Source organism: Pollachius pollachius (genome assembly GCF_949987615.1).
Source record: "Pollachius pollachius genome assembly, chromosome: 3".
Taxonomy (NCBI): domain Eukaryota; kingdom Metazoa; phylum Chordata; class Actinopteri; order Gadiformes; family Gadidae; genus Pollachius; species Pollachius pollachius.
In genome coordinates, this window is record NC_136936.1 from 50,935,304 (window position 1) to 50,947,532 (window position 12,229).

Sequence of the window (12,229 nt, forward strand, 5' to 3'; positions counted from 1 at the left end):
AGCCTACCCAGTGGACTGTAGCAACTGGTAAGCTTATTAATCCATAATACATTGAGGGAAAACTCTGCGTTAGTTTCATTTTCCTGAGAACATGGCAGCTGCACAGACGGAACGCGGGATCCCGCTGAGTACGGTAAGGTTAACATATCATCTGTATCGATTGGTTGAATTATGCCAATACTAATCTTAAATGACATAACAGGAGCGAAATCTATCAATGATCACCGCAGGAAAAAAAAGATGGTGGGATGTCACGACTACGGTATACATTGCATTATTCCCATGGCAACCAATGTCTTGTGTGGACGATAAATACGTTTTAATGATATTGAGTTCCGCTCAGATGAGCGATGGGTGGATCGATCCCAACATATCAGTTTCCCATTCTGTGGTGTGGAAGAGTATTTGATTCAGCTGCCATAATGTCAGCACTGAAGGGTAAAGGTCATTTTATTTTTAGATAACATGAAGGTGTGCCTTTGTATCGCAACAGTTTCATTTTGGATTAATGTTTTCCCGAAAGAGTGATGGCCTCATTTAGTTATGAACAGGGAAACTACCTCAAACCCCAACGCCCAGCGGCGGAGCGGGGCGGCTTTTGGGACTCAAATCCTGAATCTCACTTCAATATCCCTGGATCTTTATAAGATTTTAAAATATATTTATATATTAAATTTAAAAAAAAAATTGCTGATTACCATTGACAAGACATGGGTAAGAAGAGATTTTTGATGGATGATGGTGTTTCAATGAAATGGGATGGTAAAAAAAATAACTTTAAAGGTGTTATAATACATTAGCTGACAGTGGAAAGGACATGCAGCATGATTAGCTTAGCTACTAAATCATGGGCCTGTTAAGCACAGTGAGCAAACTTCTAAAATACAAAAAATCGAACAAACAAACAATCCATCTCTGCAATCCTACTTTGAATCTACTCAAAGTTAGTCTCAGGTTTATAAGTCTCAATTTTGCTATTGTAGTTTACAAAAAAATGTCAAGTAAATAGTTTATTGGTTATTGTTTCTTTCTGTTAAATAGAATTGTCTTGTGCAGGCCTTGCAACTGAAAATATAGGTTATGAATCAGAAGTGATTTAGGATTTGCCAATGTCCAGCAGGTCACCCTAAAATGGAAAACAATGCAGGAAATTGCATCTAAGAAGTTCAACATTTTCGCCATGATGTTCACAATGTCTGGCTCCACTCCAGTTACGCCTCATAACATGGATGCATTAAAGAATGCACACCCACTTATCATAGTTCCCCTCATCAACCTAGCAACAAATTGTTGTTTTTATTTTTTTAATGATAAACATGAACATAAATGACAGACATATAACCTTTTTGACAGACGTTTTTTTGGGCCGTTCCAATCGAAGGTCAGGTGTATCACGTTTGATTGGATTCCGCCACTCAGGTCGTTTCCAGTCGAGACCCATTCCCATTTCTGAGCTACTTTGATTACATGCAACTTTCCTATCATCACCGAGAGGTACATAATCTATTTTAACATCTCAATTAAAATTTACAACAACAATTAGGTCAAAGATATGCTAGTATTAATTACAATGAAAATGTATTCAACGTTCTAATTTCAATGTGAAGCAGAGGGGTCTAACCAACGTCAATCTCATGAATACACGATAAAACGGTTCCATTATCAGTTTCTCTGTATCAAAACAAAACCAGACTTCAAAGTCCCTCAAACGTTCGAGTATTAGGAGTTTCAAATTTCACGGTAGCTCATTCCTGAAATGAGGTTGATAATACCCCAAATCTTGCCATGCAGTCATTAGATATGTGTATTCAATCATATTTGGGTAACTTACTTTAGGATGACAGATATTTAGGCAATTAGAATAGTAATGCCTTATAATAAAACAGGTTACTTATTTAACAGACTATAATGTGCAACTGTGTCAAAAGCTTTGGAAAAGTCATAAAGAGTTCAGCACAATGCTGCTTAAAATCCTGGTAACCAATAATACTGTATATGTCTAGTTCTGAAGCCAGACTTTTGAGGCTGTAGAACATAAACCTTGATTAAGGCACAGAGTCAGCGAGTTTACCGAGTTTAATGATATTGAGTTCAGCTTGTTATAAGCATCAGAGTACAATGTTCACCTTTCTAAAGCTACCATTGTAAATACCGTTGTTATATTGGTAGTCCGTGTCACGCTCATCGCTCAGATGAGCAATGAGCGACTCGATCCCAACACCCCACTTACGCCTCAAAAACCTGGATGCATTAAAGAAGGCACACCCACTTATCACAGTTCCCCTCATCCACCTAGCAACAAATTGTTTCTTTTCATTTTTTAGTGATAAACATGAACATAAATGACAGACGTATAACCTTTTTGACAGACGTTTTTCAGGCCGTTCCAATCGAAGGTCAGGTGTATCACGTTTGATTGGATTCCGCCTCTCAGGTCGTTTCCAGTCGAGACCCATTCCCATTTCTGAGCTACTTTGATTACATGCAACTTTCCTATCATCACCGAGAGGTACATAATCTATTTTAACATCTCAATTAAAATTTACAACAACAATTAGGTCAAAGATATGCTAGTATTTATTACAATGAAAATGTATTCAATGTTCTAATTTCAATGTGAAGCAGAGGGGTCTAACCAACGTCAATCTCATGAATACACGATAAAACGGTTCCATTATCAGTTTCTCTGTATCAAAACAAAACCAGACTTCAAAGTCCCTCAAACGTTCGAGTATTAGGAGTTTCAAATTTCACGGTAGCTCATTCCTGAAATGAGGTTGATAATACCCCAAATCTTGCCATGCCGTCATTAGATATGTGTATTCAATCATATTTGGGTAACTTACTTTAGGATGACAGATATTTAGGCAATTTGAATAGTAATGCCTTATAATAAAACAGGTTACTTATTTAACAGACTATAATGTGCAACTGTGTCAAAAGCTTTGGAAAAGTCATAAAGAGTTCAGCACAATGCTGCTTAAAATCCTGGTAACCAATAATACTGTATATGTCTAGTTCTGAAGCCAGACTTTTGAGGCTGTAGAACATAAACCTTGATTAAGGCACAGAGTCAGCGAGTTTACCGAGTTTAATGATATTGAGTTCAGCTTGTTATAAGCATCAGAGTACAATGTTCACCTTTCTAAAGCTACCATTGTCAATACCGTTGTTATATTGGTAGTCCGTGTCACGCTCATCGCTCAGATGAGCAATGAGCGACTCGATCCCAACACCCCACTTACGCCTCAAAAACCTGGATGCATTAAAGAAGGCACACCCACTTATCACAGTTCCCCTCATCCACCTAGCAACAAATTGTTTCTTTTCATTTTTTAGTGATAAACATGAACATAAATGACAGACGTATAACCTTTTTGACAGACGTTTTTCAGGCCGTTCCAATCGAAGGTCAGGTGTATCACGTTTGATTGGATTCCGCCTCTCAGGTTTTTTTCCAGTCGAGACCCATTCCCATTTCTGAGCTACTTTGATTACATGCAACTTTCCTATCATCACCGAGAGGTCGCAAGCTTTCCATCATCGCCGAGAGGTACATCATCTATTTTAACATCTCAATTAAAATTTACAACAACAATTAGGTCAAAGATATGCTAGTATTTATTACAATGAAAACGTGTTAACGTGTAATGAAAACGTATTAAAAATGTGACGAAGAGGGGTCTAACCAGTGTCAATCTCGTTAATACACGATAAAACGGGTCCATTATCAGTTTCTCTGTATCAAAACAAAACCAGACTTCAAAGTCCCTCAAACGTTCGAGTATTAGGAGTTTCAAATTTCACAGTAGCTCATTCCTGAAACGAGGTTGATAATACTCAAATCTTGCCATGCAGTCATTAGATATGTGTATTCAATCATATGAATTTTGAGGCTGGAGAACATTAACCTTGATTAAGGCATAGAGTCAGCGAGTTTACTGTATATATAGAGGATAGTTTAATAAAAGCCAATAATTATTAAGATCATTGGGATCACCACCCTTATGCAGTGGAACTATCTGGGCTGTTTTCCAAAACAGTGGAATCTTGCCACTAGTGAATGACAACTTACTGATGTACAAGTGATGTCGTAATAACAGCTGCCCTAAGACGTGGAACCAGTGTGGAGGATTTGATTTTCAAAGAGTTCACTGTTTTCCAAAGTATGACACCAGATAGTAGATATACCCTTCATATCCATACTATTAAAGACATCCTGTATCTGCCTTCTGGAAGTCTTCTTGTCACCTGGAGTTCCAGTAGTCTGTGCAGTACACCAGAGTTTGTTTCTATAGCGAGGAGCTAAAGCCATCTCCTGTGAACACCGTGGGCTTGGAGCGGAGTCGGGATCTGGCATAGAGGAGGTTCATTCAACTCTCAAATTCCGTAAATTATATAAGACAGTCCTTCTTATTTTAGTTTTTTTATTAATGTACTTTAGTAATGGTTTGGTATTTCTGACACTGACTTTTGGGCAGTGGTCACTGATATCCAGAGAATAGACAGCAGAGGCAGAGTAGTTGAGGAGAATAAGAATGAGATCCATCAGTGTAGATTCATCAGGGTTACTCATGTTTGGCCGTGTTGGTTTGGATATGAGTTAGGATAGATTTAGTTGTAGACAGATGTGTTACAGCTTGTCAGAGTCAACCGTGAATATTGATTGTCATATATTTGATCCAGATGAATGTCCCTTCCCTTGATTACACAACACTGGGTGTTGTGATTACACAACAGTTGTGTAATCAGTAATGGACGTTACCATTTCAGATTAGCCCAAAGTATCTCCACACCAACTCGACCAGCCACACCGGGCCCTTCAGTGCTATTGCTGAACTCATAGGTGAGACCTCCTGTTTCGGTTTATGTGGTTTCTGGAACTGGAAATTCACTTGACATCTGACAAAAGGCCAAATGTTTTACCATACACCTTCACAAATGCATGGACTTGAATTTAATAGTTTTTTTGTTGTATTTTCCTTAATCCTCCCCGTAGACAACGCATACGACCCTGATGTCGATGCCGAACAGATATGGATCGATAAGACCCAGATCAAAGACATGGAGTGTCTCACCTTCAGGGACAACGGAAACGGACTCAGTTGTGACTTGATGCATCAGATGCTCAGGTGATAGTTGATTATTTACAATATAGATGATTATTTATAATATCATGACGTCAGGGAATTCAGTTTATTCATGACGTGCTGTGAATTTAGGGCTTGATGCATGAACATATTTTCCTTTTCCCTTATAGCTTCGGACACAGTGATAAAACAGCTGTGAACGGCAAACATCCCATTGGAATGTATGGCAACGGTTTCAAGTCTGGCTCCATGCGTCTGGGCCAGGATGCCATCGTTTTATCCAAATCAAAGAATGACCAGTGTGTTGGCATGCTGTCACAGACTTACCTGAGGAAGATCCGAGCAAAGCAGATTGCTGTGCCCATCATAAGCATTAAGAAACCGGAAGAAAAACAGTATATCCTTTTGAGCATGTAAAATGGGTTGACACTGTGTTCCTGGTCATTGCTGTTGTCTGTTTTTGATCACGGTTATCATGAAGTATTAATAACTGTGGATACGTTAATCAAACCATATTTGGTTCCTTGGCTATGTCCTTTTTAGAGGATATTATTATTTATTCATTTTTAATGGATTATAATTGTTATTGGATCCATTTACTCCATAGATAATATCCTTGTGCCCTAGCATAGATGAAGATAGAGAAGTAGCTGAACCTAACCTTGCAGTGGCTAGGTTAGGTTGGTTTTCCCTGCTACGACACTGAAGTTAAAGGGGTCTGCTCGGTCCAAGGTGAGGAGAATATCGATTACACCTGCCAAGCCTAATAAGAACTTCCTTGATCCGAGTGACTACTCAGTGGGAGAGAGATGTGGGAGAACCGGGCCAGTCTGAGGGACATACTGGAGCACTCACCCTTCAACACTGAGGAAGAGCTGCTCACTGAGCTCCGAGCTATCGAGTCCACCTCCGGGACCAAGATCATCATCTGGAACCTCCGCAGGTCTGGGTTCATCCCCATGGTTACTAGACTTATCAAGGAAAGATTGTAATTAAGGCTTTAAGCCCACAGAACACGGCGTGTTAGGACTTTTAACAGTCTATGGTCGGGACGGACACAAAACAATGTTTTACAATGTTTGCGACTAAATTAGACCTCTTGAGTCCTTTAATACAAAGCAAGCAATAATATCTGCTATCTTAATGTCTTTACATTCATTATAGGACATCTGAAGGGAATACGGAGTTGGATTTCACCACAGAGAATGATATCCGCATTCCCTGTAATGACTTAGACAATTCAGACACTTCAGTCCCTGACAGTAACTCCTCCTTGCGTGTAAGTAGTAGCGACTTCAGCTGGCCGCATGGTACACATAAACACCCTGTAGCTCTGGGGGAAGACCCACATACTGAAAGCATAGAAAGGGATCAGACCTTCATGATGCAACATTAATTTATGAAGCTATTTAGATGACCGTATTTCTAAAACCATAATGTTAATGTTGTCATTTTGAACATTTCAGACATGGGGATTCATAAGAAAACCTCATGTCTGCATTGTAAAATGTTATGTTCTAAAGCACTTTGCAAAGACCAAATAAATCAAATGTATTTACTGATAAATACAATCATGATACGCGGCTAGATGTGAATCCTTTTCTTAGTTATTTTCTTTATTCTTGTGTGTCTATGAGGTTGTATTTATTTTTTTATCTATACTAAACTTAGGCATACTGCAGCATCCTCTACTTGAGGCCATCTATGCAGATCAACATTCGAGGACAGAAGGTGCAGGCTCAACCCATTTCAGAGAGCCTTGAATATATCAACACCTCGTACAGCTACAAACCCGATGTTGTGGTATCCTTTTCTTCCAGACACAGAAACGTTCCAGCTTTTACTTGCAGAAGAAATCATTAATTTGTACATTCTCTGCATTTAACCCAGGGGCAGCGGGCTAATACATTGTGTAGCGTCTAACCCTAACCCAACTCCAGTTTATAGCAGGCTTGTCTTCGTAAAGGGACGTCTAGGTGTTCTGTGATCAGTGGCGGTTTTAGGCACGGGCGAACCAGGCATGATACAAACCCTCCCCCCCCCTCTTGGAGGAAGTCTTGCCCGGGACGTAACTGGACGTAGACCCGCCACTGTCTGTGATTATGTGTTACGGAGTGAGGGAAACCAGAGGACCCGGGTTAAACACAGTGGAAAAACCTGCTGATGGCAATGGCCTCGAACCCAGGACCTTCTGGCTGTGAGGTTCCAGTGCTAACCACTGAGCCACCGTGTCACCAAACATTACAACATCAGCCATCAGAGAGACAGATCGTAACAACAGTCTTCTTGATCAGTGTGTGTTTGATTTATTCATGCATGAAATGTTTTTCATTATGTGAAGAATCGACAGCAGTCTTCCGGTTTCAGTGTCTTCCTTAAGTCCCGTTCTAGAAACGAAAAATCCCCATCACCTTTGGGTACAACAAGAGCAGGGAGAAATATGGCCTCATGATGTACCACAAGAACCGACTCATCAAGGCGTATCATCGTGTCGGCTGTCAGCTAAAAGTGAGTGTGTGCTTATGTGTGAAATTTTAATCTGTGCCTTTTCATTAGTTCTTATACTTCAACTTGGGTGTACGTGCTCCTAACAGGCTAAAAACTGGATAAGCGTCGGAGTCATTGGTGTGATTGAGTGTAATTATCTGACACCGACTCACAACAAACAGGACTTTGGAGAAACCAACACTTACAGGTAAGGCCTCTTCTGTAACGGGGATGGAATCATGATTTCAAAATCATGAATTTGTTTTTGGACAGTTTTCATACTGTGCTTAAGTGGTGGTTAGTTAGTTATCAGCCCCGCCTTATATTCGCTGCCTGCTTGTTAATCAGATGGCCAATTTGTAGTTGAAATGTGTTTGGAGCACAAAGTGAAAGGTCTCCGAGGGTAATTTAGCGATTCACTCACTGTAGCGTTATCTTTCCATGATTCTTTCATGTTCCTCTGAGACGGGAGAGATCCGTATCTACCTCTGACACTTCCTGCTTTAAATTTTTTGCGTAATTTGAAGCAGGAAGTGTAAGAGGGGTGGGGGGGGGCTCTAAAAAACTACAAGCACTTGTTCCTCATTTCAAACCCGCCTATAGGGGGCAGGACCCACTGACGCTACAGACCTAATACAGATCAGTGCCAGTGGGTGGGACTTACACCCCCATACACCCCCAGTGCCAGTGGGGGTGTATGGTATGAAAGAGACAAACACAAGCACACATAACCTTCTCATTAAACGCAGAGCGTATAAGAGACAAGGGTAGCGTATACATAACTAATGGTAGAGGACAGCATATTACAACGCCGGTTACAATCTGTAACCAAGGCAAGAATAACTGGTCACTCTTAATCCCAGAGTAATGCTGGGACACCACCGGGTGACAGCGGAGATAGGCTAATCGAAGAGCAACGCTACGAATCATTACAACTCTGAGAGACAAGCCTGTATCCAAGCCGTTAAACATGCCTGACATGTAAACACTGAAAAAAGGGCCGGGAGAAGATCATGACGTGGTCCCTTGATAACCAAAAGAACACAAGGTTTTTTTCACACCACTTCGAGAAAGCGCCCCACTTCGCTGCGTAGAGGGAGGAAGAGGAAGGCACGTGGGCACCCTGGAAAGTATTGATAACCACTGCTGGCGGCCTCCTTGTCTGAAAGTGCCAGCCATAACCACAGAGCTGAACAGCTCTCCGGGGCTGCCAGAATGAGGGACAGATCCTCCTTGTTGATCAGCTCCAAAAAAGAAAATGGATCAGTTGAAGTGGCGGGAACGCACACAAGAGAGCACTCTGCCAAGGTGATGCACGCCGTCGCCTCTACCCCAAACAGAGAGAGAACCACAAGCTGCATTGGGGGAGAGATGAGGTCTGGCCTGGTGAAAGCGTCCGGGCAGGAGGTGCAGAGGCCGTGAAGGGGCCGTACCTCTGGGCTCCGTCACGCCGATGCTGCATTTCTTCATCATAGATGGTTGAAGTAGTCGTCTTGGTAGATGGTTCAAGAGACTGCTGGCAGAAAAGAGGACGAACGCTACTGTGCGCCACTTTATATACACGGTGCCATGGGAAATATAATTTTCAGTGCATGTCAGTGTGCTCACGGGACAAGCCCATAAGGCGAAGCCTAGACAGCTTAGCCTACGTAGAACCACTACACGGCCCATCCTATCAAGACACACGTCTGACAATATTTTATTTTATAATATTTTGTTTTACAGGAACACTATCAAAAGTGTGGCAACCAAGTTAAGAGATTACAGTGGAAAAAGAAGGAACAACCCAAGCGATATCGTACCCATTGAGGAAACAGTGTGAGTCAACAATCACAGGGTTTTGAGTGCTTTAGGTATCATCATACAGTCCAAGGTACCTGTTGATCTTTAAGGGCTACAGCAAAATGTAACTGTTGGATCTTAATTCAATCGTGCAGCCACATACTGTGATACACGTGGCTTTGTCAAGTGAAACCTGACAAACTTATCAAACTTATCAACAGTTATCAGCACTGCCTCCCTTCAGAACAGTACGGTACAGGACACCTGTATGTAGTCTTGTAGGAACATACAGAAAACTGGTCATTGACTGACCTTGGCATTTCTGACAATTGTTTATGTTGACAGTGACGAGAGGACTGATGACGATGATGAATCAGAAGAGGTAAAGAAACTACATTTATTATTATATTGTATGTTCTATGAATTGTACATCAAATATAATTAAAATGGGTTATTATTTTTTTATCATTATCAGAATAATAAAGATTGAGAATGTTTATTACATGCTAATGTCAAAAAAGATCTACATGATGAATAAGTTAAGGTAGCCAATAATCATCTTTTAAATCTGTATCTTTTTAATACTGTATTCGTTATTCAGGCAGGTGGAGGGAAGTCGTTTCTAGGTCTGCCTGACATTTACACAAAAAAGAATTATACTTCATGTGTTGATTTGCATATGGAAATATATAACGTGTGAATAGTGCTGCTTTGATAATTCAGAGTACTGAAACTGTCTTTTGATCATGACAACACGACCTCCACCCCGAACACACCACAGACCTCAGGAGAGGGCGCTTCTGGTAAAATGCGTTATTGTATTGTCTGGGTGGTACATATTTTATTTTTACCCCCTGTTTTCTCCACCTTCTGTACTTTGTTTTGTTTCTGAATAACAGCTGGTACAATGTTTCAGATAATATATCTCTAGCATGCAGTGTGTCCACTAGCAGCAGTCATTGGTAATAACAGGTGTATTCTCTCTGACAAAACTCCCCTCAAGGTACGAAGAGACTAAGGCGAAATTGTGACGAAGGAGAGCCAGAAATGCACATGAGCCTGAGAAGCTCTGCTGCCCCAACTCGCGAGAATGTTGAAAGAGCAAGAAAGGTACTGGAGGCCTTTAGAATCCTAACGCAAAAAGAACAGGAGCTGGTGGCGCATATAGAGAACCTGAACTCAAAGGTATGCCTTTGGATTTAGTGTGTTGCTGGTGTTTTGCATTGTCTTAAGCTTTTCAGTGCCCCGCTAAGTTTCTCCTCAGTTTCTCAGTGTACCTGACAGTAAAATACTTGAGGGTAGGAAAATAATCAAATGTGTCTTGAGTAGAAATGTTGACTGTCAACTGGGAAAACCTTTGAGGCAGCAACCGATGGAGTTTTATTCAAATAAAATCAACACATCTTGTTAGTTGTTAGCACATCAAACACCATTTGATTCCCCAATAGGTGGAGCAGTTGGAGAGGGAGAACGCCAGCATTTCTAAGGAGTTTGAACAGAAGAAGGCACAGTGAGTCTCTTTCTCCCTCTCATCTACATATAATATAATAAAATAAATGCATCTAATTCAAATGGCACACAATATGTATTATTATATTTCTGTCTCTTGTCAACCCTTAAACAGAGTGACCGAGTTGACCAATTGGAAAAAAGAAATGCAGGCCCATTGCAACAAGTGAACTACGAGTGGAATGTCGTTGAGGAGATATTGGAACAGGTCCTCCGTATCAATGGTCCTACTTCAGAGCAGTAGGCCTATCATTGACCCATGTTGGTTACTACAACTAAACACTCAGAGAGAAAGTGTATATATAGTATGTTTTATATAGTGAAGCGACTTTCACTGGAATCTATGTTTATTAAGCTATTATTGGTTAACTCCCCACCTATCTCACCTCACTGCTTTCCAGGTAGGTCAATAGATGTTAAGCAAGGTCACAACATTCAGTGTCCTTCAGATCCCATGGGTGCCTTTGGGTTTTGGCAAAGACAGCGTTTAGCTATGATATACCGAGATGTTGGCTAGGCTCCTGGATGACCTCGGCCTGGAGGAGTAAGTCTCGATTCCAGCTTTATTACCTTTTTTAATTATGTTTATATTGTAAACTGCTAATATTTCGATAACTCTTTTGTGTTTGATAATTTTGTGTTTTTATTGATAATAGTGCTTTAATGTCTACTGCTTGTTGTAACTACATGTGATTTTTATATTGTTCTGTAATGCAGGGCATTGCTGTAAGGGAGACTTGGTCAAAGGCTGAAAGAAAAAATAGACATATTTTATAGTGATCACTTTATTAAACAAACATTTTATTGGTCAGACGGGATATAAGGTATTTACTTTGTTTTCATTCATAAAGGACAAGGGAAATTAAATGTAATTTGTGTGACCTTTAATTAGTCCTGAAGCTTTGCCATTGGGCCTTTATCAGACAAGGCAGACCTCCCGAGGCTGAATGATGCATTAGAGAGCGGGCTTTGGCTTTCATAGGGTGTTCAACATCTTTGTTCATGTTTTCATTACAATTTTATGCAATCATGTCACAAAGAATGAGAACACTAATATTAGTTGATGGTAGGGTAGGCCATTTATTTTAAAATCATTTTGTCAGATTTTTGGTCATATTTGTTGAAATACTCTTTACATACCGACAGCAATCAATAAATCAAATGCTCTGATCAAAATAATGAAGAAATCTGGTATCTGTGGCTTTCCCAAGCCTGTGATAAACACGTCCAATCACCATGACCCGTAGCTTTACACACTCAATATAATGCTGATCGATTGTAAATTCAATAATGTTATCAATAAAATCCTATATCGTGTATATTCTTCAAATTAACCAAGTTCTGAAGTACAGCAGATGGAA

The 12,229-nt window shown here is 40.4% G+C and overlaps 1 protein-coding gene across 3 annotated transcripts; it reads left to right on the top strand.

The window, feature by feature from the left end:
- LOC307072952 (MORC family CW-type zinc finger protein 3-like) lies at positions 1 to 12,136 on the top strand. Of its 3 annotated transcripts, XR_013811707.1 has the most exons (16): positions 1 to 133; positions 4,774 to 4,846; positions 5,000 to 5,132; positions 5,261 to 5,485; positions 5,890 to 6,033; positions 6,255 to 6,369; positions 6,762 to 6,893; positions 7,482 to 7,598; positions 7,685 to 7,785; positions 9,303 to 9,395; positions 9,705 to 9,741; positions 10,141 to 10,162; positions 10,363 to 10,544; positions 10,808 to 10,869; positions 10,984 to 11,412; positions 11,586 to 12,136. XR_013811707.1 is itself a non-coding variant. In XM_079732549.1 (15 exons), exons 1-15 carry the CDS (start codon positions 92 to 94, stop codon positions 11,036 to 11,038), a joined length of 1,533 nt encoding a protein of 510 aa, XP_079588675.1. In that variant the 5' UTR covers positions 1 to 91; the 3' UTR covers positions 11,039 to 12,136. The 3 variants fall into 3 exon arrangements, 2 of the variants coding, with proteins under 2 accessions (XP_079588675.1, XP_079588676.1); XM_079732549.1 differs by having other exon boundaries at positions 10,984 to 12,136; XM_079732550.1 differs by having other exon boundaries at positions 10,363 to 10,469; positions 10,984 to 12,136.
- Positions 12,137 to 12,229: the final 93 nt, after the last annotated feature.

Coding starts and splice junctions, on each gene's coding strand:
- LOC307072952 (XM_079732549.1), top strand. CDS start 92: ATGGCAGCTGCACAGACGGAACGCGGGATCCCGCTGAGTACG. Junction 5,133..5,260: donor TTGATGCATCAGATGCTCAG/GTGATAGTTGAT, acceptor TTTCCCTTATAG/CTTCGGACACAGTGATAAAA. Junction 9,396..9,704: donor GTACCCATTGAGGAAACAGT/GTGAGTCAACAA, acceptor TTATGTTGACAG/TGACGAGAGGACTGATGACG.